A 24,511-nucleotide genomic window follows, 5' to 3' on the forward strand; every position below is an offset into this window, starting at 1 on the left:
AGTCTGCAGATCCTCGATCAACACAACAAAAAAGCGCACAGACGCCATTAAACGTCGATCTATAAGCTATTGTCTGCTTGTACATCTCTAACATGTCCTCTATGGTCTTATTAAACTCTGATTGTGTGTCAGGCACATCCCTCGAATACCCTTTGCTTTTGTTTGCTGTGGTCACTGTAGGAGAGACGAGCTCGACCCTACCTGCTCCAGGGAAGAAACTGGATTTTTGTAATAGATAGGATTTCAGTTTTCTGGGATTAAGGTGATTTCAGGGGCCGAAAAATAGGGAGGAGAAAGCAGCTGGGAGGCATTAAAGAAAAAACTCCAGTCGACATTTGTAACTTTGGAGACAGACGTTGCAACGTAACATTTTACTGAAATTTGTGCAGCAACATGAGATATATTTTACTCGTCAATAGTACCTTCAATTTTTTTTGTCAATCAAAAATCATTTAAATAAGTCGTGAAAATATCATAAAGCGATTTTACCCAAGGAACCCAGCCTTTAAATTTAAAAGGTAAAAATAATTTCTATTTGATATATACTTCAAATTGGAATTATGTGGATCGATGGACTTTGTTTTCAGGGGAACTTGGGATTTTCATGTTGAGTTAAAAAGAAAACTATGCAGTTTCATTTGAAAACCGTAAAAAAGTACATTGTGAATTCATACTTGTAAAAAATATTTTCGATATAGGTCAGAAGGTTTTGCTCTTGAAACGTTCATTAGTCTCTTTTGTAAACTGTAATACAATACTCTCAATAAAAACACATAATACATAATAATAATACCCATCACATATAATAAACACAGTATATGAGATTTCAATTAATAAGTTTTGCATGAGTTTAAAAATAATACAAGCCCAATGCCAGCATTCTATTTGCAACTAGAAAATGCTGTCTTTTTTGTTGCATTTTGTACTGTTGCTGGTGAATGTTATACTATAACAGGATACCGTTTACAAACAGTTACGTGGTTTTGTGTAGACTGTGTCTCAGTCTAGAACTGGCTGCTGGGAATTTTTGAGCTATCAAGCATGACGTTGAAATTTCATTGTTTGTTTAAGTTGTTTTATGACTACAGTAAAAATGGAAAACCACGAGCTCTTATGGAAACTGTCAAGGGTGGAGAAAAATTGAGATATTCATAAATGAAGGCTCTGAATGAAGTTACCCTTTTTCCTCCTTCCCACTTTATACGCGCACCCAAACGTACGTGCGCGTAGTCATATAGTACATACACTGTAAATGCAGCACAAGCGTTGGGTTTCTGCTTCAGCGTAATTGGACACTTGAACTACAAAGGCCTTGCACGTACGTTGATAAAATGCTATTTTAGAAGTCTGCATGAAGAAATAATCTATCATCTAAAAGTAATTGCCACTGCAGTGTCTCATTTCGAGTGACAGAAAAAGCCGTAAATTATGGTATAATGTGGTTTATAGCAATTACGCAAATGGGCTTGAGATAACAACTTTATAGAGCTTTAGTTATTGGCCCCTCACTCAGTGCCAAGCTTTGACTCACACTTCATTAACCACATAATCAATGTGTAGTATCTTTCTTATAATACTGTACCAACCTTTCATATCTGAATTATTGACACATTAAAGTACTATTAATGGCAACAGGCTACTGCTCCCAGTGCCTTTTGTACATTATATATATCCGCAAAACTTTGTACAAATTTGTTACATTTTACAAATACTATTCCTGTGCTTCTTATCCAAAACTACTAAATATAATATTTTTCATGTAGTACAGCGGTCTAAAATTTAGTTCCTGCAAGGCCTAGTGTCTTCTGTTTTTTGTTTTACTAGAGCTCTTGGTACACAGTTGTTCTTATTATTTATAACTAACAGGAGAAAAATGCAGACCTGTATTTTTTTACACACAGAATTATGGGAATCCACCATGTTTTGAAACCACTGCTATCCCATCCTCCATGAAGAAATGGATGGAGGAGATTCTTTTATCAATTAACTTTGAGCAACAAAACAAGCCAGGTAGGCCCAATGGCCTTTTATTTGTAGCATTTTATTATGTTCCAGTCGTCTGACCAGGCTCCGACAGTTTTACAGGTAGCTACCCCATTAATGATGTGAATGTTTTGAGGAATCAACAATAAAAAACCTTAAGGAAGAATCCTATGTTTGTCTAAGAAAATAATTACGAGAATTGTTTCAATGATTACTAGTAATGGAACAAAACCCAAAGGAAACTTGACTTTCCAGGAATGGAACTAGGAAAATGGAACACTGAATTTGAATTCCCTTATCCAAGAGTATGTCATTATGACTTTTCGGACAAAACAACACAGCCTCTGTTAAAAGAATTCTATGTAAACGTACTGTATTTGATATATTACATTACCAGCTTGCTGTGGTGGGTACACAAAATCACTCTGATAGTCAAATTTAGCGCAAATTTAATACATTATATAATGTGATGCGTTAATAAGTGATTGCGGGACTAACAGATTCTAGTTCCCAGTGCACATTTTGCACGCCAACCCAAACAAAGTAACACAAATGACAAGTGCTGCTTTTATTTGCTTCTGTGAAAACAGAGGTTCAACTTCTTCAGGATTCCACTAGTTTGTTCATTTATCCTCAAGGATTTTTGCCTTTTTCTCCCCCTTTGCTTGACGCAAGTCCTCTTCCAAAATCTGACTCAATACAAAGGCAGTTTCAAAATAAAGCTGCTGCAACCTGAAAGGAATGATCAATCAGATTAACTTTATGATTTTGTATTCACTCCTATCTTTATGGGTTCACTAACAATGAAAATATGTGTACTTTTCAAACAAAGTAGCCATTTCTATCTGAGGTATTTATCTCTTACAAGGAAGACAATAAAGGAAAGAAATTTACTTATATCAGAAAATGGTGGAAATAAGTCTTAATGGACAATTTTTGAATCAGGAAATAATCATTTTTTTACTCTTTTGGGTAAAGCTGTGTACACTCAGGTTTACATTGCAGACCATACAAAATGTCATATCAGGTACAGCTTTTCTTCTATAATAACTGAGGTCAATTTAAATCTATCTTCTATCTAAAACCTAATACACCTTTTACTAGGACTTGTAAAAGTGCCTCAGATAAAAATAATTGTGTAGATGATTATTTTAAAATAAAGGTTTAATTTACAATAATTAGATTAAATATTAGAGAGGAAACCAGGTAAAATGCTTGCATCCAATGAGTGCAGAGATGCATAGAAACTGTATGTTTAATACTACTTTAAATTCACACACTTATAATGTGAAAGAGATAAAAGAATTATCTCTACTAATTTTTGTATTCCTAAACAGTACATTTTCAGTTCAGTTGGAAGTAAGGAAGGGGCTGGAAATAATCTACTTAAAAGCTGATTGAAGAGGTCAAAACATTTGTTACCAATCTTCTAAAAGGCACTGATATTTATAAAATATTTTCTCTGAACACCATTTAAATGCCATCATTAGGACAGTATTGTTAGCATAATTCAATTAACTTAAATTACAGAACATTTTAAAGCACGGCTGAAACAGATCTGCAATGTACAATGTGGCTGTACTGGAGAATGATTAATCCTTTGCATGCATCTGCTTGTGGAATGTGAATTACACTATTGTACCGAAAATGGTATCCCACCTATTTAAAGTATTGTCCTGATGATCCAGAGATGCTAAGTAGATATCTATGAATGACATGCTTGTACAAAGATCTTCCATAACCATGTAATCAGTGCACCGCAACGATTTTTTGAACTGCTCCACCAGCATGCTGAAATCTTTATGGTCGTTGCTTGTCTACAGACAAAAAACAAGGAAGGAGATCTTTGCAATATGATTTTTTTTGTCTGCAGTTAATAAAAGTCCTAAGTACCCCTTGCTGTTATGTTATCTTTAAACATTTTAAAGGATATATCAATATATTGGAAAAATTAAATAACAAACTCATTAAGGAATTTAACACAAATAAGAAACTAGTTTAAAACGCAAACCCCATGGGATCTTGAATGAAGACAAGTAGTCAAACAAGTAGTAAATTATCTGCATCAGTACAATTATTATCTGCAAAGTATCTCTTTAAATCTACAGTACATAAGAATAGCGCTTAAACACTTATGCACACATTTAAGCTTTTTATGAAGATTTCTTAATTTTCTCACACCCTTTGTAATTTGTGATAAGGACGAACCCCTTACTTTATACTGTACCATTTATTTTATTTTATTTTTTATAAAGTCTGTGCAATAACTTAACAAAGGAAATGGAAATTGTTTTCACTTTGCCCTTAGAAAACAATTGGATTCAATTTTCGAATGTTGAGAACTTTGAAAGTTTGAAAGCTGTGGTGTACGTGATCCTTCCTGTCTAGTCCTAAAGACCCACGTGGCTTTGAATGAGCTGTCTGACTTCCTCCTGCTGCCTCTGCAGGATTGCCTGCTTCTTCTGCATGAGTGAGGCTTCTCGTTCACTCTGTACCTCCTTCTCAAAGCTCTTTGTCGAATGCTGCACATTGAAAATTAAAAACTTGAATAGACTTTTGATTCCTTATATGACAATCTTAGATAATCAAGAGATATGCATAGACATAAAAAATGCATCCAGATACCTGCTTACAGATGGGGAAGAGTAAGCTTTTTGCTTCCATTTGTAGCATAACAAAACAAAAAATATGTTGCTTTATGTACAATAGTCTCAAAAATAATTCATATGCCTGAAGAACAGCAATATAAAGCTGACATAGCTACAGAATTTATTAATTAATATGTAATATAAATGTATGAACAGATGTACTGGGTATATTAATTAAATTAATTACTATGAAAGTAATTAAATTCCTAAATACATAATGTAAATATTTATTCAGTGCCTGTAAATATATTGAAAATACTGTACATATATATTGAAAACACTGTACATTTCATTCTATAAAATTCTAAAATTAGTCATTAAATGTAATAATTTTAGCCATCTGAAACATTCACTAAGTCTTAGAAATTGTATACAAGCTTGTGGAAGCTAACTTCATTGCCACTGGGTATAAAAGGAGACTGATCTGAAGTAAAATGGATATATATATATAATCTCATAAAATCTACGCAGCTATACAAATCCATGAAAGATCTCCATTTCAACTGTGGCACCCATCTTCAAGAATCTCAATGAGAGATGGTCAATGAGATGGTTGCAATCTCACCAGGAAGAGGATGTCAGGAAGTTTTACCCACATAGTCTCTCAGTTAAGTGGTTTAGGAAGATATCTCACACCTACTGGCCACAAACAGGGAATCTAATAAAAATGGCATCATCAGGAATGTGTCCATGACTACTATTTGAATAATGGGGCCCTGTGAATCTGATGTGTGTAGTAGAGCTCTATGACAACATTATAGAATTTACTCAATTTTAACAGCTAAATGACTCCCAACTCAAATGAAACCACATGACCTGGTAAGGTGAAAAACAGATTGGGTTTTTGGACAGTTTGACCTAGGGTGTGGCAAGCAGAGAAAGGTAAAACATGGAAAAGGATGTCATCCGTTGTGTAAAGATGAGAAATGAAATAGTTCTGTTTCAGTGTTGTGTTGGATCCTCTGGTTCTGCTGTCATCGTGAGGACTAAAAGGCAAACAGATTCCACAGTTTACCCAGACATATTAGCCACAAACCAGTGCCTTCTGCCATAAAACTAAAGCTTATTACAAAATGGTGTGAGCGGAAGATAGCAGACCCCATGTGCAAACTGCTCAGCTTGTAAGGGGTGGGGGAGGGGACAGGTTAATGAATAGAAAGCCGAGGAGATAAGAGATTAACACAGATTAACACTTAAATTTGGGGCAATATATTTACTGCCACAGGGAAATATATTAGCATCATTATTCTTCATAATTGATATTGATGATTTAGATATTTAGATTCTGGTATAGTTAATAAACTAGTCAGGTTTGCACACTATACCAAAATAGGAGAGCATATAAATGGCAAAGGATGGTTAATCAGAGTTAAACAAAATTCAAAACAGGGCAAAAATATGGTGGATGACACTTAAAACATACAAATGTGGAAATATTCTTAAAATACTATATATGTAGTTGGTGGGGCGGCACATTGGCACAGTGGTTAGCTCTGCTGCTTCACAGCATTGTGGCGCTGGATTGAATTCCTTGGGTGCTGTCTGTGTGGAGTTTGTATGTTCTCCCCATTTTCACATGGGTTTCCTCCAGGTGCTGAAGTTTCCCCCCACAGTCCAAAGACATGCTGTTAGGTTAACTGGTTTCTGGGAAAATTTTCCCTGGTGTGAGTATGCTGTGTCTGTGTTTGTGTGTGCCCTGAGATGGACTGGCGTCCTGCCCAGGATGTACCCTGCATTGTGCCTATTACTTGTCGGGATAGGCTGCAGCTACCCTGTAACCCTGTACTGAGTAACGTGGTTACAAAATGGATGGATGAATGCAGTTTTGACCAATGTTATTTTTATACATACAAATGTGAAACTCTTACCAGTGTCAACTTTTAGTTGCAGTTTTGTCTATTAAAGGAAACTATTTTTTTTTCATGGGACTGAGTAAGTAGCATAGGAAAGTGGTAGTACTGTAAAATGCCAACAACTCAGTAGGGATAGTATAGAAAAACAGTGGAAGAAGCTATATGGAACACCAGCTATGGAAGCCGAGGACAGATTCTCTTGTCATTGGGCTGCATCTTTAACAGTTTGAAACCAATGAGGAGTTGGTACAGAGCCATAAAAACATTACAGACTGAATAAGAGAACTATAAATAAATAACCACAAACCTTGCAAACTGCTTTTGAAAAGAAAATGTAAGAAAAATAGTCCCTTTAGCTGTTAACTATAACATGCATTCTGTTCAGAAGACATGTTGTTTACTATATCCAAAGCAACTTATTTGTTGTTATTTGTTAAGTACAGAAGTACTTTTGTTCATTGTAATGTGCCCCGAGATAGGCTCCAGCTCACCCTCGACTTTAAAAGTGGATGATGCAGTCAGAAAATGGATGGATGGAAGAAATGGATGCCTGGTTTTAAAGTTCATCTGGATGCAATTATCAGAAGGGCCACATCTGGCTCCTCAGTTAGTTGCTGTAAAATCAATTATTTTTTTCTAATTCAGGAGTGCAGCTAACGGAACTTAAGTCTTTTAACTTTAGGCCTAACAAAACCAACAACCCCTTTCCTAAATGCATTTTACAGCACGACCCCACCACTGAAAACCAAGAACTGAACATACGTGAATTTCCATTATGACCACTCCAATGAACATGTTAAAGAAAATGAAATATCCAAGCAAAATGAAAACGATCGTAAAAGCCCGACTGGAAGTAAAGCCCAAATCATCCAGGCGTTTCTGCAGATCTGTCCAGCCATCAACCTGGAAAGACATAAAAAAACAATTAAACAAGCTGAACACATGTTCTTTGTATTTTCATCCACTGTATTATAATTGGAAAATACTTATGAGGTCCGAGAATGTCCTTGGTAAACCTTATTGTGGCATTAAGCCTCCCTGTTTGTTTTTAGAAAATAAAGGTTTATCACAAGTATCACAAGTATACTTTTTGTGCTGAAAGGTGACTTGCTATTGTTTATTTAAATTACTAATGCAAGAAATCCCTCAGCACTGATGGCCTCCATTATGGAAACACAAGATAGGGAGTTTTAATCAGCCAATTTGGACCTATTCGGTGTATATCTTAGTCTTGGAAACTGTATGTTCCATATCCATAGGGTCTGCACCCCAGTTGTACTTACAGTTACTAAACTGAAGAGTGTGAAGAGGGCAGCTCCCAGGTCACCCCAGTTTTGAGGGTCTCCAGTAACAGGATCCCCGAAGAAGTAATATCCAATTATTGCGAAGATAAACATAAGGAGAAAGAGCAATACCAGGACATACACCACACTCTTCAGGGTCTTGAACAGCGCTGAAATCAGAGCCTGAAATAAGAAATCGTTCGTTGGCCCAAATTGTTCGTTGGAAACCAGTCATTTAATCATCCAGTCTTTGTAGTGCGTAATAAATTTCAACGTGACTTTGTATAGAATAGTAATGCTCAGTACTGGAAGACAAAAGTAAATATTATATAATTAGACGATAGACACTCGAAAAACAAAACAGATCGTCCGTTACTACGTGCAAGAAGGTGGAAATCTGCAATTTACTATTAATGGACTTGTATATGTGAGCTTGGAAAATCAAAGAAGAAAAATAATTCGCACGGTCATTTACCTGCAAACCCCGAATAAAGGAGACTGTCTTAAGCACTCTCAAGGAGCGAGCCGCGCGGAGCATGCGCAGGGAGCTGAGGGAGCGCATCCCTGTCCCGCTGATGAATAGCGGAATGAAGGACACGGTCAGAGTAAAGGCATCAAACACGTTGTACGCGCTCTTCCAATATCCCTTGGGCTCTATATACACCTTCATCAAGAACTCCATGGTGTAAATGGCCAGAAAAAGCTCGTCTACTATCTGTGCACAAAAGAGTCAGTTCTGTAACAACGTTCAAACGCTAACCATTTTCAGATGCGATCATTAACTTTATACCATAGACTTAAAATTCTAATACAACGATTCTGTCAACGGATTTCGTTGACTCAGAAGTGTTATAAATTGTTTTATAAACATCAAAAGGACGGATTCGTTTTTAATACAAGGAAAATTAGGTCCATTTGATCCAAACCCAGATAATCTCCTGCAAACTGTACGTTTCAGGAAAATACCTCTTGTGATTCTCATTTAAATTATTTTAACTCTTGGTAGGCAACTTTCCACATATACAAATACTTTTCTTTTAAAAAAAGGAAATTTTCGTCTGGTGTCGAAATAAGATATTTTGTATGTTCTATATGGATAGGTCTTCAGCTCTCTTATGGAATTGGGATTTAAGACCACGAATAAATATCACCTTGACAGATGGAAAGTAACATACTGTAAAAAAACCTTTTTTACTCGCTCTTTTCATGAACTATCCTACGTTCATCTCTTACGCAATTGCTGCACACGATTACCCAATAACGTACAGGAGAAAATATAACTTCACCCACCTCAAAAAAGCCGTAGAGTTTGTATTTCAGGTCATAGTCTGTCTCCAGCGCCATGAACAGGGCGTTGATTAAAATTGTCGACATGATGATGCCATTGAACAATAATTTTTGAGTTATGTTGGAAATGTAATCATAGAATTCGATATCCTTTCTCCTGTTTGTACACACACGTGGCATTCCAGTGAAATTCTTTATAAATTAAACTCATTATATTGAACACAAAAGGAGTGGTTTATCAAAGGTTCAGTATAACGATTTCATTGTTCTTCATTTGAGCTCTGGTTTTATTTTTATACAACAATAATCTCTCATCTAAAGACGTTGCCATATATCGTATTTGAAAATATATGCTTCTTAAAACGAGCATGGTGTTCACTGGGTAGTTTAAGTTTTGACCACAGTCCTCCCAACACTTCTCCCTTTTTCTATTTTTATGTATTTAAAAAATAAGTATAACTAGAAAATTAGGATTTAGCTGATTTCACACATTCAGCTTCAGAAGCTGTGAGAAGACATAATTCGCCACTAAGTTCAGGCATCGTGTTCCTCGGTTCAGGTATCTTAGTTTAGTTTGGTTAACATAAGTATTATTCTACTTACACTTTTTTACTAGAAGCCAACCCTGTTCCTGAAGTATTCCAATCAGAGAATCGCCGAAGAGCTATCTGACTGACTGCTCCATCGATAAGAAATTCACTGCTTTTTCTTCCTTTAATTTTAGCGTCGTTTTCCATTGTTGAATTTAATCTTTTTTCAAGTTTCTTTTAGCAGCTTTTTCAAGACGCAGAAACTCCAGCAACACCAGCGACTAATTTATTTCGTTCATGTAATTGTGAGGTCATAATTACATGACAGAAAGGAGCGCGATTTACGTCATAATCTGAGACTACCCACTCTAATTTTACTTAGCGTTTATTAGCAGAAGAAATACTACTCGCATATTAATTTACATATAAAGATCTTTTATACGTCATTTAACATAGTGACGGACTACCTTCAGTAATGATTAACTCTCCATAGAAGCAAACCTAAATTAAGATTTGAGATTAACATTACTAGTTACCTAGATAATTCTAGGTCTTAAAGTATTACTAACGCTGTGTTTAATAGTAATAAGCAGTAAATTTCATTCTGTACTGTTGGCAGTGGAAAAAACAATAATGAACAAAGCTGAAAATAATTATAAATCCAAGGTCAGCACCTAGTCAAGTGTATCTTATCTGGAGACTATATCTCATGCTTCATTTAACAACATTTGGTCTACTGTCTTTATGACAGTATTAGAATGATGATGTGGAAGTTACAGTTTGATCAACTCTTCTGTGTAAATTGTCTGTGCTATAAATATATGAGAGGCTCTTTTTGTTTTGCTGGGTTTTGTTTATGGCCTTTATCAGTTACCATGACAACCTGGCACTACACTGAACAGTTACTTGCACAAGTAATATTTAACACACACAGAGTGAGCCTAGGTAAAGGGAATACAGGTGACAGAGGGGAATCAATGACCAACCCACCAGAATACAAGGGTTTAAGTGGGTAATTTTGACATTCTCTCCAGCTCTCCAACAAAGCAAGATGGTTGTAAAACATGAACTTCTGTTATAGAAGATAGGGATTCATCCCTCTACCAATTGTAATCTACGACAATTCTACCACTGTTACAGTTGAAGTGAAAAACTGTAAGTATACAGATGTGCACTGCAAGTACAAACAGTCTACATTTTACACTGATAGCTGACTGGGAACATACAGTACATTATATTATGTACATTTTAAGAGAAAACAGGCTTGTTGATATAGTAGAACTGTTCATTAGGATAACAAACAAGTGTTTTCATAAAATACACTGTGCTTAGTGTTTGGATATTTGAGTTAAAACTAACAAGTTTAGTTAGAGTTTTTCTAAACAGTCACTAAAAAGACAAGATTAATCTACTAATGCAAAAGCGCCAAAATATATAATAATGCCTTGTATGAGAAATGGAGGTTGCAAGGTTGTTACTGTTATGAAGGATGCCAGTCAGGAGAAGTTGCACAAAGAATAAGATGCTCTTTTTCAGCAATCAGCAGACTAATCTGGAGAAAGTGGAAAGTGACTATTAGGAAAAGGTCACATTTTGGAAAGTAATAGTTTCCACAGTTGCTATGGATCTATCATTTTCCTACCTACCTGTAATCATTGTTAGACTGTGCTAGTTACAACCTGAGAAATTCCAGGAAGAAATAACACAGAATCAGCAGAATCAATGTAGCTCACTATCTGCATGCTCTAGCTGCATGCTCAGAGGCCGCTCAACGTTAATATGTTTACAGCTGAGAAACAGCCATAACAATGAACAGTTGGGCAGTGGATGTGTGATGATGTCTTTCAAAAACCACCACTTTTCACGCAGATCGAGAACAACGTTAAATCTCCTCAATGCAAAACCATGTACTGAAACAATAGCTTATCCAATCCTACAAGTCAATCCATGAATGTTGACTTTGCAGCAGACAATGCAAGACTGCACACTAGAATTACAGGGGTAAGACTTCAAGATAACAATGATGAGCTCTTGCACTGGTCATGTTATTTTCTTGTCCCATCAACCTCAACAAGCAAACCTTCATCAGTTAGTTACAGGAGTGGCTGGAACATAACACAGCACTCTATCAGAGGCTGATCAGGTCTGTGCATCAATGCTTCCATGATTGTGTTAAAGCACTTACAATTAATTTTGTCATGTTTATTTTGACAGTACATCACATTTTATAGTGAAAACTTACAAAAAAATAAAAGAGGTTTATTTGTGTTCACATTTGCTGTGAAGTATTGCATTTCATTTGTACATCATACATTGTAGAGTGGGTACTTTGTGATATTAAGCCAGCAGAGATGATAAAATACTTAAAATATTAATTAATTATATTAACAATATTCCAGTTAAATTTGCAAGAAGAGAAACAGAGGTGTCCTAATTTTTTTCTAGTCCAATCACTGTAGATTGTATGTAATAAAATAAAAATAGAAAAGAACTTTGCAGGTAAGAGCAGTATATCTCACTAAAATAACATTTACTGCTTTCCCAAAAGACTTCACAATCAAAGCCTTTGCTTTGTCATGTTTTTACTTGTTAAATATTTTTGTGGAAAAAATGGGATCAACTAAAACAATCTATAAGCAGAGGAAGAAAAATATTCTGTTTTTCTGGAAAAAAAACCACCCAAAAAACATTCTGCTTCAAAATTGCACAATTTCCAGATGATCTAATATTACCAGATTACATTTTCTCATATAAAACTGAGATTAAATCATAATGTTACATAGTAAGAGCCACTTTATCAATAAATTTGGCCAGTTTAATGTCCCTCTTTGAGAGTCCACCACAGTCATGAGTGGTCAGTGTTATCTGAACCTGAAAAAGGAGAAGAAAAGCAACAAAAAAGAGCAAATTAATTTAATCACAGTACTTTCCAAAACATGTGATAGCTCAAATAGAATAAGAGAGGTAAATTAAGAGCCCAAAAGCTGTCCAGTCTTGCTGCTATTTTAATAAACGGGGGATTAATAACAGGATTCCTAACAATAAAGTCAGGGAGCCACACAATAATTCAGAGACTATACTTGGAATCCAAAGGATTTTCTGAGGCCCGTTTTTCATGTCTACAAGTAGTCATTTTGAGTTAATAATGGATCATAAAATGAAACACAGCCTTCAGGATTAAGATATAAAATATTTTCCATTAAATAAAAAACCCTACTGTATACAGTAGTCTTTAGCATAAGAACACATTTTAATATTTCTTCTGATAGTTATAATTTCAAAGAACAGTGAAAGCAATGTGCTTTTACAGAAATTAGGCATTTTATAAATAAAAATCTTACAAACATATTAGCTCATACGTTTACTGCATTGTCACACATTCACTTGTCAAAACTGAGAATTAAATGGTCAATGATTACTGTAATTACCTTGTTATAAACATTAAACCATTCTGGGTGGTGGTTCATTTTCTCAGCCTGTAAAGCCACTCGAGTCATGAATCCAAAAGCCTAATTAAGAAACAGAATAAGAAAAACTGAAAACAAAAGAATTTTAATTGGGGTGAAAACGGTCAAAACAGTCAAATGTTTTGAATCAAGATTTTACTTTCCAAATGATTTTTAAATTTCATGTGCATACTTGGGCTACATTTTCAACATATGCAATATTAAGCATTAGAATTTATTAGACGTTTATTGTTTTTTACTAAGTATAATGCATTTTTCATTATTTTCTGTCAAAACAATACTTTGTGGTGTTGGAAAGAACACCCTAGAGGTAATATAAAATTCATCTGCTTTAAAGTAACAGCTTTCTTTTTTTCCTGGTCTTAAATCCTCCTCACAGCCTTTGTTTTAAACAAGTGCAATTTGTAAGTCTGTGGAAACCATGTTGCTTTGAAACAAAGTTACAATCTTCAAATTTCTGGTTACATATGCGATTACCAATCAGCTGCCATCCAGGGAGTCATTATGGTTATTTTAATTATCCACAAAGAAGAGTGAAATCCCTCACACACGTCCCCAACCAAGAAAAATCAAGACCTGCTATTTCAGAGCAATTTCCCAGTGCAATCTCAATTAAGCCTCTAAATACTTCCTCAGCTAATTAAATAAACTGAAACACTATTGTTTATAAGCCATCATAGAGGCCATATTTGTAGATTTGCCCGCCTTCAATCGTTATTAAACAGAATTACTTGAAGAGAAAATTATGTTTAGCCTTTAGTATGTTGTAACCAATTTCTAATCAGTTTTATTTTCATCCACGTGATGTAACACGAGCAGCGAGTTGACTTAATTGGTTATCAAGGAAGCCATCTCCTGATCAATTTAAGTAATTGCCATATTCCTGCAACTTGAGCCTGCCACCAATTTCAAACTAGTGTCTGCTTTTTTTCAACTTTGATTAAAAATAATAGCAATTATTATATAGCCAGCTATGCAGATCACTATCGAATGTTCATTCTGGTCTTTTCCAAATTCAGCGGTCAAAATTTACTACTTAATATACAGTATCAATGTGTTACTTATATGAATTAATAATTTTACCTAATGTATTCGTTTTTTCTCATAAATTGGATTCATGATTCATTCTTTTTTACAGTGACCCTTTTAGTTAGTAAGTTTACCAATCTCTCCAATGCAAGGTTAGCTATTATTTAATTCACATCTCTTATGCCTGCAGAACAGAATTTATTGTGTAGCACCTTTTCTTGATCAATACAATCTGAAAGTGCTTAAAAAATGTTCCAGTAGAGCATAGTGCAAGAAAAGTGAAAGACAAACAAAAAGCAGAGTTGTTTATTTTGTTTCAATAAAAGATTAATTTAAGTTAAAAAAAATAAACCAAGTTTGCTAAGAGACCACGGATATTATTGTTATATGCATTGCCTGTAAATGGAAAACAAATAACGAATGTCCAAAAACCATTGCCAGGTATATGAAAATGCATAATATAAAGGTGTGTCACAAACTGGAGAAGTTTACACTATGAAATCAATATCTAAAACAACTGTCACTTTAAAACAGACCTAAAGACTTTATGTTTTATGGGTTCTGCAGTTGTCAGCTTATTCCAAGATATTTTACTAATGCTGTGCTTTATGGCAACAAAAAAAGCACAAAGAGGCAGAATATTTACAAATGAGGGGGAGGTGCAGTTGTTGCCAGCTTTCAATGCTGCACTTGAACTGAGAACTTTCATCTTCAAACATTTTAGCAACCAGAGGTCAAAGATGCTCCCTTTCTGGTCCTTTGTTCATCTTCCATCATATGGAACATACTCCTTAAACCACAATAATTCACATCCTGTCAGGGCTGCGTAATTTGATGTAACATTACGCAGACCCGCGTCTCAAATAATCAGAAACACCTGACTGGCCAAAACAAGTGTTTCCCTTCGTACTGCTTTAAGGGCACTTTCTGGTTATTACCATATGATTGTCATAAAACACTGAATGAGACAATTTGACATTAGACTGGCACACCCACATTGCGGTGAAGTGAAAATACAGTTCTAGTTTCAAACACGTGCCTGTTATTTACAGATCAGTTTTTCACGGTGCGGGATAGAGCTTAAAAACGGATATCGTCTTGCCATGGCTAAATGTATGCAGATTCACCAACCGCTCAGCTCCCCCAGCACTAATCTTTGAACATGGATCCAACAAGAACCCACAGTACCACAGTGAGGAGGGCGTCAGGACTTTCATAAAACTTTACAAGAAAAGGACGGCTGGATGGGAAAACAAATCCAACATGAAGTCATGTTTCGCAGTAACAACTGCCAGGCTACATCTGTGGTCCCCCACAAAGCTGACCATATAGTGATACAAATCTTTTTTTTTTCCATACAAAACACTTTTCCGGGCCACATTTTAAAATCTGAGCTATCAAATTACAGAGGGATCACTAATTATAAAGACAAACAGACTGGCACCATTCAGCCTTAGGTAGGACTATGTTCTGCACTAGCCCTCCCTTTTGCGTAACTGTAGACGCAACAAGCTCCTACTCACCTGTGCTTACTCCTGGAGCAGGCTCTCCCTTTGAATCATCCAGTTTTGGTACCAGACCAAACTTATCTTTTTGTTACGGTTGTCTATTAAGTATTAAAACATCAACTTTCATGTCTGAACTTGAACAGAGCAGCTTTAACTCCAGGGACCGAGTAACACACAGCTTTTCAGAATGTTTCAACAGATTACTTATTAGCGGTCCTTTTTGCTGCTGTGGGTGGGAGATTGTGTGCGAAGTTCTGTGGGAGTTACAACAGCACGGGACTGAAAATGTGGCTGCTTTCTATAAGCGACAGAACACTATACAACACTGAAAGCACTGTCAGTCATTTAGAAAATGGCCAGTGTAGGCATATAGCCCCTGAGACCAGGCTTACTTCTACAACACCTTAGTTTAACATTAACACAGCAAATCATGTGGCTAGAACAGGCAGTTTCATCCCAAGATTTGTCTGAATGCCCCCTTAGGAGAACAAAATAGGAGAAAAGGTCTAAAAAAGTGTGTGCTAGGGATATTGAAAAACTTTGAAGTTATCCCTTAGAGCTGCTGCAGGGCCAGTTGTCTCTCAGGGTAAGAGAGAATCTCTAATCCCAGTAATGGTGCTTCCCTAAAGATGAGTGCCTGCACATACACTTTAACCCTTTCCACTAGCAAACACTGTTAAGACACAAAAATCTGAGTGAACTTTGGACATGTCCTCAAAAACCAGCAAACAGAACATATTTCCAAACTCTCTGTAATTTAGAATCATTAAACACCTGCTGTCATTTAAGGTAATGTGGTCATGGTTTGAAGCAAAGGCAACAGTGAAATTAAGGTAAAACAGCTTCCACCAGTATACAATATTAGGACCTTGTCATTGTTAATACATTTAAATAAATCTGAAATTTCTACAGCCAAGAAAGCTACAAAAACGTTTAAACTCCAGCATTCCACAGACCCAAAGGTAAAAACAAAGTATTTAATTCATGAGTCTTCAGTAGGCAAAATAAACTAAAACGATCAATTCAACAGCTGTATAAATCATTCATTGCATTTTCTTATTTTAATTTTTTAATTTTTTTTGTGCACTCCCAGTTCCCCAGAAAAATAGGAGAATCACTCAAATCAAATAGTAAAACATTTTACAGAACCCAAAGATTTTATTCTATTCTTAAAATGCTTATAATTTACATTTGAGATCAGTAATACAATACATAGAAATGTCCACCAAAGAAATGTTTGGAACAGAATCAGCAAATGTTGTTCCAGAAAAAGGATTTAAATGTTCAAAACTAATTATAAATGTCACTATTCAAAAGGGAAAATAATTTAAATTTACTTCACAACCTATTTAAAACTAGGACACATACTTCACTTGGCACAAAGATATGACTACTGGTTTTGTTATAACATACTAAGATTTCCACTTACTGCATTCAATTTGTCCTCATCAAGAAAAAAATATTTAAAAAAAACATTTTTGCTTATCCTTCTCTTGGCAGTTCTATATGGAATCCTGTCTTTCTTGCAAAGCTCTCTTCAGCTAGTTTCAAATAATAATTGGCAAAATACAAGCTCCCCCAAGAGGACCTGTAGGGAATGTCTCTTTTCTTGAGGAAGGGGATTTGTGACTCTCATTATAAACTCTGAGGGATCTAGTTTCCCCTAGTCCATCACTTTAGAGATAACTAGCAAATGGAAATCATCCAGCTTGTCACTCTTCATCTCAATCCCTTTTAAGAAAAGTACTAGGAAAAGTCTCCAAATGAAAGGAAAAAAACAGTGAAAATACATGAGAAGAAATGGCACAAGATGTCAAATTGGAACAACGTGAGTTTGCCTGCTTTTTCGTGAAACACAAACAAAATATCAAACTGTTAGGAATGATGGGACTGTTAGTGGTTTCTGAAGCAGATGAAACTTTTTATCTCATTTGATTGTTTGTGAGAGAAATCATTCTGATCGAAACCCAAATTGCTGCCAAACGGTCCTCTGGATTTTCTCATCTTAATCTGGTTTGACAAGGAAGGGTAAGAGGAGAGTTTTACTGCGAGAGGAGCAGATGGGAAAGGTCAGAGCCGAGTCCTCCACTTCAAACACGTGGAAGTGTAAAAACAGAGTACATTAGGGGCTAAAACAACTAACCACTGGATTAGCGGATGTCCGCTAAGTGGCCTTGAGATTTTGCCGTTTACATCTGTAAATCTGGAAGAAAAATACAAATTACAAATGGCATCACATGGCCAAGTCATAACATGTCATAGAGTTCTCTAGCTCTATTTAAAGCTACACACGTGTGATTTGAACGCATTTCCTGCACCGCCAGCACTTTAACATGAAGACATGGATATTCTGAAAGCTGAAGCTAAAAAGGATTTTTTTATAATTTTGCCATGAAAACCAGAGAATGTTTTTTTCCTTAAAGCTGCTTTGAGTGCAGCTGTCTTTGAATAACTCATTTTAGCACTTTCGTCAAATTGTGTTGTGAATAACTTACTGCACATCCAAGTGTATGGAGGATAAAGTTAAAAAAGAAAACGTCTCACTGAGCTCCTCAATCTTAAAATATCTCACTTTATTTGGTAATATAAAGCAATTTAACAAATCTGGAATAAAAAAAAAACATTAGAAACCTTCCCAAGAAAAAAAAATGCAATTAAATGTATATATGAATACATTTAACACCACAAGCTTTGTCCAAATTTCTGTTTTTAGATAAACCAAACTGTTAAATAATCCTAAGAATGTCTTTACACAAACTAGACAATCCCCTTTTGGTTGCTCTTGAAGGTCAAACAACTGACTGGAGCTACACCTGCAACCAATCAGCAGTCAGAGAGACTGAGCAGAGTCACACGATAGATGCTTTTGCCACGAATACGCCTGTTTCCGACACTAATGCAGCCAGCCATCTCTCTCCTGACCTCACGGAAACAAATCAAATTCAACAGCTGCTAAGTGTGCAGGGCAAAAGCTGGCCTATACATTAAGTATATAATGTGAAGTATGAGACAAACATATGAGAGATCTTTGAATGCTCTTTGTGGGGTAATTAATCATGGCACTCATGGAGGAGTTTGACAAAACCAATCAAGAGTACCTTATAAATTTGTTACATTGCAACAAATACTGGTAGTAGGGAGAAACAAACTTTGTGTCTACAAAGAAGAAGGCACAGGTGTTACTTGTAAATTTTACACATCTGGTCAACTTTGCAAACTCCCAGTATATGTCCAACCAGGTTTTTCAAAACTCTACAACCTAAAGTTTCCAAGAGCATTTGAATCACGTGTATGACCATGCATGATCTTTTCAACATTTAGTTATTTCACATAACTTTTTTTCTGGTTTGATTAATCTTTTTATTCATTTCAGTACTTTTTTATTGCCAGTGTTGGTTTTCATTCCTGCCTTCCTGTCAATTTAACAGTGGCTTTCAAAACAATACTTTAAAACCAGGTTAGCGCAGCAGTAAAGAAAGTGACCTTGTCAAATGCCACTGGTGGTAAAAATATTGTCACTTAATGCTTAAATTAAAAAACATACACAGCATAACAGAAGGCTTAACTGATAGAATTAAAACACAAAATTTAGGCTTGGTGTTATGTTTCAGGTTGACACGACCTGAGGTATAATTTTTTTTTAAATGATACAATCAGTACTACTCGTAAGCTGAACCAGCAGGGGACTGAAGGTACAATCTAACAAGTATAACACACCAACTTTGGGCTCTCAAAACTAAGAAATCCATGGGACAAGTGAGGAGGAAATAACTGACTGCATGGCTGGTGAACCTGCCAGGGCCCCACCAGAGGAAAGAATTCATACGCCAGCTCAGGATGTCCCGTCGATCACAGAATACCTGATTGAAGGATTTGAAGTTCATTTCTTTGTACAGGGCATCCCGGTCTTCCACTTCCACCCAACCTGTGGCTTTCAGCTCTAGCAGCAGCTGTTCCCTCTCTCCTGGCGACAACCACTGGGAATCGGAGGCCTGGAAAAGAAGGGATGGCCGCTCTTTTCAGGAATTCACTGCTCGCTCGAGTAAAGCATTCTTTTCTTCCGTGCCGTACGGAGGGACTCACACACGATATGACTGAATCAATTATTTCGCCTCTCTGGAAGGAAGAAAAGGCCTGCATTTGCCTGGTCTCAGCCTAAATTACAAAACCACTTTTAAAACAAAACGATCTGTGAAGCATTCCTCTAACCTCTACCACAATTAAGACGGTTCATTTTGGGTTGTATAAATATAATCCAGTGTTATGTGACTCCTCATCATTATAAGTAACTTTTTATCCTTAAATTCTTCATAAAAGTGGGGACCCCATAAGAACCTATTGGCTTGTTGCGCCCTCTGCTGGGGGAACATTCCAATTCCTACATATTCCATCTGACTGACTACTTTTTTACATTTTGCTGTAAGACTGTGTTGTAACTGACTCTTTGCTCAAATGTGATATGCTGGGCACAAACCGCATAGGTCTTTGCACTGAGTATTAACAAGTTTTCTGATCGTAAAAACACAACGGGGCCTACGTAGAAATGCTGGAAATCTTCAAAAATCTACTGTACAGTGCCCATAAAAAATACTAAATCCACTCTTTTTTAAAACCTGGATGCCCTGTCCTAATGTGAGAAATAAGCAATTAAAGGATGTTGCCTTCAGATTCAATAACTAGAAAATGAATCTTGGATCATTTTCTAGCGCAGCTGTCCCACAAACAGGAGAGCACTCTGTTTTTAAAGTAGGTTATTAGTTTTAAAGTAAGTTAAAGTAAGATCAGTTGCATGCTCTCCCAGTGGGCACCACTGCACTACTTTCTCAATTGTTAATCAAACACGAGTCTCGTTTCTCAGACATTCTTTGGGGTCTGCTACCTTCTTGTCCTGTTCTAAATAAAGTATTTTCACTTTTTGAAAAAAATACAGGCTTCAGGTGCAGTACAGTTGGCGTTTGCAAAACAACCCTGTTGCCAGCAACACTGCGGCTAAGTGCATTCGGTCACAGAAGAGGGTTAGCAGGAGGAGTGCCCTTTATATAATCTGATAAGCCATTGCAGCTGTGCAACCAGTGGCTTTTGTTTATGTGGCAAAGCATGAAGACTTAAGTTTTCAAGTGTGTTTGATTAACTAAGTGGGCAAACTATTAAGATTACAGCAACAAAAAATGATGTGAAATTTGAAAATAAAAAAAATGATTGGATTTTGTATGTCTTTTTTTATTACTTAGCTGATATGGATTGCCAGACAGGCTACTTCACTGATATCTTTTTTTGTTAAAACACTTTCAAACTTTCCAGTAGGGGGCACCAAATGCCATAGTTAAAATAATATAGGCAGTCGCCGCTATTTACAGCTGCTTGGCAATAGTAACAGCTCTTTAACCACAAATTATCTATTATTCTAGACGGCAAACTATAGTACTTGACAATGAATATAGAAAACTAAGCACTTACTCAATGTAAAGAGTGGTATAACCAAAACATTATTTTATCTAAAAAACAAAACTAATAAGTGCTTTTATAACCAGCATATAGAAGGTCATGCCAAATTTCTGAACAAGCCAGTTGAAATATAATTACTTAAAATATATTGTTTGTAGAAATGCATTAAGAATAAATTAAATGTGTTAATTTGTTCCCAATAAGGTCTTTCACTATCAAGTTAAATATGGAAGATTAGTTTTTGGTTTAGCTCTCCCCTGAGAGCTGCAATAGTACAGCTGCCTTACAAATACATTTGAGTTAATTTTAAATACTCTTGAGTAATGATTAATGACTCCAAGTCAATAATTATACCAGCATAAGACGTTTATTGGCGTGAAGGATTTAAAGTGATGAGAAAAGATAGCAGTGTCATGTAATAATATAGATAATGTCTAGAGAGGAATTCTTATCATAAACGTTTTTATGTAACGTTTAAATGTACATCTTATACTTAAAATTAGTGACAGCTTTGTGAATCACAGTACTGGAGTTGAGGACTGGGGAACTCAAAGGGAGAAAATAAGATTTTTTTGGTTAAGTACTTATATGATTGTAGTGATGTATATGATATAATCGTTAATAATGTACATCATGCATTTCTTTCAAGACAACATGCAGTATTCTTAGCACAGTGCCCCACAACTGCATTCCAGCAAGAGAAAAGTAGTTATTGTGTAAGGAAAAGCAGGAACCTGGCGTTTTCCCCTAGCCACGACAGCTGCATAATATCCCGTTTAATAAATCACATTATAATAAAACCCTTTGATAACAAAGCGAGTTGTTTGCGTATTTTTACTTTTGAAATCTAGAGTGGGAGTGTCCCGTTTCATTTTGCAGAATGCTGCAAATTAAACTTAAAAGTTAAGAGTTATTTACGTAGGTTCTAACTGCGTAAACGTATACTAAAAAAAACTAAACGAATAACTGGATATTAGCAATATGACTCACTAATGTACTTTGCTTTACGAATTCGTATCGATACCCTTTTATGTTACAGGCAAAGGTATTCGAGTAAAGCCCAAAAGTAAGGACATCCTTACCATTTTAGAAGACTGTCTGGAAAGAAGTGTGTTGTAAATCTTAAAAAACGTACGCTGAAATACAAAATTTGCCTTAGGCGTAAACATTAACAAACGCATAATTCTGCAGAGCATAGCTTGCAACACTTCATTTCCTACGAAGCGTATTCATGAACACTAGGACCCTCGTAACTGCCTCAGCAACTGCCTGAAAGAAAAAAATGTTCGCACTTGGCGACGCACAAAAGGTAGAGTACTTCGCTTTTTGTTTTTATTTACGCCAAAAAGAAACTATTAAAAACCTTAACATATCGACTATGTGAGTTGACATTTAACTGAATAATAAACCAAGGACGAACCATAAAGTTTACAAATTAAAGCTTCCTGTCAAATATAAATAAAATATAATATTATAGAAGAAGCTGTTTATATAGGAGGTTTCACATCAGAAACGTGTGTTGATTGGGTGAGGAAGGGCTCTAATTCGTGAATGGGAACACTACAACCATTTGCGACCGGTATTCACAGATACTTACAAATGTTTTGTAACAAAATATACATAACAAAGCTACACAAAAGAAAGAATTCGACCAATTCCTGTTATGTGGACACTAATTCATTGAACAAGGAATCTGATCTAGAATTTCCGGAGAACTGCCATCAACACCCCATCTTTTGCAAAAAGTAGTGTAAATGTATCAGATCAATAAAAGAACCAGGCTAGTCTGGTATAACCGCCAGGTTTGCTAGGTTTATTTAAAGCAGCAACACCTAAAGATCTGGAAGAAGTTGTCAAACTGGTCCAATTAAGTCAACAGCAAGCTGATTTAGGTCATTAAGGACTTAGTTGGAATTAAAACCTACATACACAGCAGCACTGCTGTTGGGACACCCTAATCTAATTGATCTAATTATGGCCTTACTTCCGGTGTTAACTGCACTAGTTTAACACCTTTCCCCAATTCTTCCGATGTTGGTGTTTTAGAGAAATCTATAAAACCATCCATGTGCAACCCTGATGTAAACCAATTCTACTGGAGTAAAGCCACATGTCTCTGTCCCAGCAGTAATGCCTCATCTCACACACACCAAATGCTTTGTATAAAAGCTTGTTTTGCAGGTCATCACTAAATATATCCATCCATTTTTGAACCACTTCTTTCAAGTCAGGGTCATGGGGAAGCTGGAGCCTATCTTGGAAAATGACAGGCTCAAGGCAGGATACATCCTCAACTCCAGGCAGATACACACACTCATAGTAGGGCCAACTTTCCCAGAAGACAATTGACCTACTAATGTGTCTCTGTAGGAGGAAACCGAAGCACCCAAAGGAAGCCCCTATAAACGTGGAGAACATACAAACTCCACACATATAGCTCCCCAGGTCTGGAATTAAACTATGAGGCAGTTTGCAAGGTAGCAATGCTAACCAATGCACTACTGTGGTGTGCTTAATCCTCACTTTTTAAATGTATAGTGAACTGAGCTAGTTACAGAAGTGACATCCACCCCCCCTTTGAAATCTAGATAGTGTAAAACTGTGCCTGGTCCTTGTGTGGCGGACTTATCAGCCCCCAGGCGTGTGTGCTTATTCCATTACTCTACTTCTACACCCACGACTATACGGCCACACAACACCAACTCCATCATCAAGTTGCCGATGACACCACAGTTGTAGGTCTGATCACAATGATGAGAGGGCCTATAGGGAAGAGGTCATTCTCCTTACAACATGGTGTGAAGACAACAACCTCACCCTCAACGTCAGCAAAACCAAGGAGCTGATCGTTGATTTCAGGAAACTGCAAAACTGTCATGCCCCTATCCACATCAACGGGACTGAAGTGGAAAGGGTCAGTAACTTAAAATTCCTTGGCGTCCATATCACCGAGGACCTCACATGGTCTCTCAACGCCACCTGTCTGATCAAGAAAGCGCAACAGTGCCTATACTTCCTAAGACAGTTGAAGAAGGCTAAGATATGTCCCCAGGTCCTCACTAACTTTTACAGATGCACTACAGAAAGCACACTGACAGGTTGCATCACAGTGTGGTATGGCAACTGCAGTATTGCTGACCGCAAAGCCCTACAGATGGGTGGTGAAAACTGCCCAGTCCATCACTGGGGTTGCCTTCCCATCTATACAGGACATTTATGACAGATGGTGCTTGAGGAAAGCTCTAAGCATCATCAAAGACACCCCAGCTACAGACTGTATGACCCTCTACCATCTAGAAAACGGTACCGGAGCATTCAGGTCTGGACTACCAGACTCAGAGACAGTTTTTTACCTCCGCACTATCAAACTATTAAACTCCCAGCCTACAATCTGAACCTCACAGTGCCTTCTTTCTTACCAAAAACTCACACATTGAAATCTACCTCAACCTTACATGTCAAAAAGCTCACTCCCCAT

At 36.4% G+C, this 24,511-nt stretch overlaps 2 protein-coding genes across 3 annotated transcripts; both read right to left on the reverse strand.

The window, feature by feature from the left end:
- Nucleotides 1-2,532: 2,532 nt before the first annotated feature.
- On the reverse strand, nt 2,533-9,886 carry LOC148650262 (cation channel sperm-associated protein 3-like). 2 transcript variants are annotated; one of them, XM_088603867.1, is made up of 8 exons: nt 9,658-9,886; nt 9,058-9,211; nt 8,243-8,482; nt 7,768-7,950; nt 7,247-7,387; nt 4,386-4,505; nt 3,643-3,800; nt 2,533-2,715 (listed from the first exon to the last, which is right to left on the reverse strand). In XM_088603867.1, exons 1-8 carry the CDS (start codon nt 9,789-9,791, stop codon nt 2,607-2,609), a joined length of 1,239 nt encoding a protein of 412 aa, XP_088459993.1. In that variant the 5' UTR covers nt 9,792-9,886; the 3' UTR covers nt 2,533-2,606. The 2 variants fall into 2 exon arrangements, with proteins under 2 accessions (XP_088459993.1, XP_088459994.1); XM_088603868.1 differs by having other exon boundaries at nt 9,058-9,208; nt 9,654-9,712.
- Nucleotides 9,887-11,771: 1,885 nt separating this feature from the next.
- Nucleotides 11,772-22,287, reverse strand: LOC148650263 (pterin-4-alpha-carbinolamine dehydratase 2-like). The gene is made up of 4 exons (XM_088603873.1): nt 22,116-22,287; nt 19,449-19,580; nt 13,013-13,093; nt 11,772-12,455 (listed from the first exon to the last, which is right to left on the reverse strand). Exons 1-4 carry the CDS (start codon nt 22,227-22,229, stop codon nt 12,360-12,362), a joined length of 423 nt encoding a protein of 140 aa, XP_088459999.1. The 5' UTR covers nt 22,230-22,287; the 3' UTR covers nt 11,772-12,359.
- Nucleotides 22,288-24,511: the final 2,224 nt, after the last annotated feature.

Source organism: Lepisosteus platostomus, chromosome 13, assembly GCF_059453375.1.
Source record: "Lepisosteus platostomus isolate fLepPlt1 chromosome 13, fLepPlt1.hap1, whole genome shotgun sequence".
Lineage (NCBI taxonomy): Eukaryota > Metazoa > Chordata > Actinopteri > Semionotiformes > Lepisosteidae > Lepisosteus > Lepisosteus platostomus.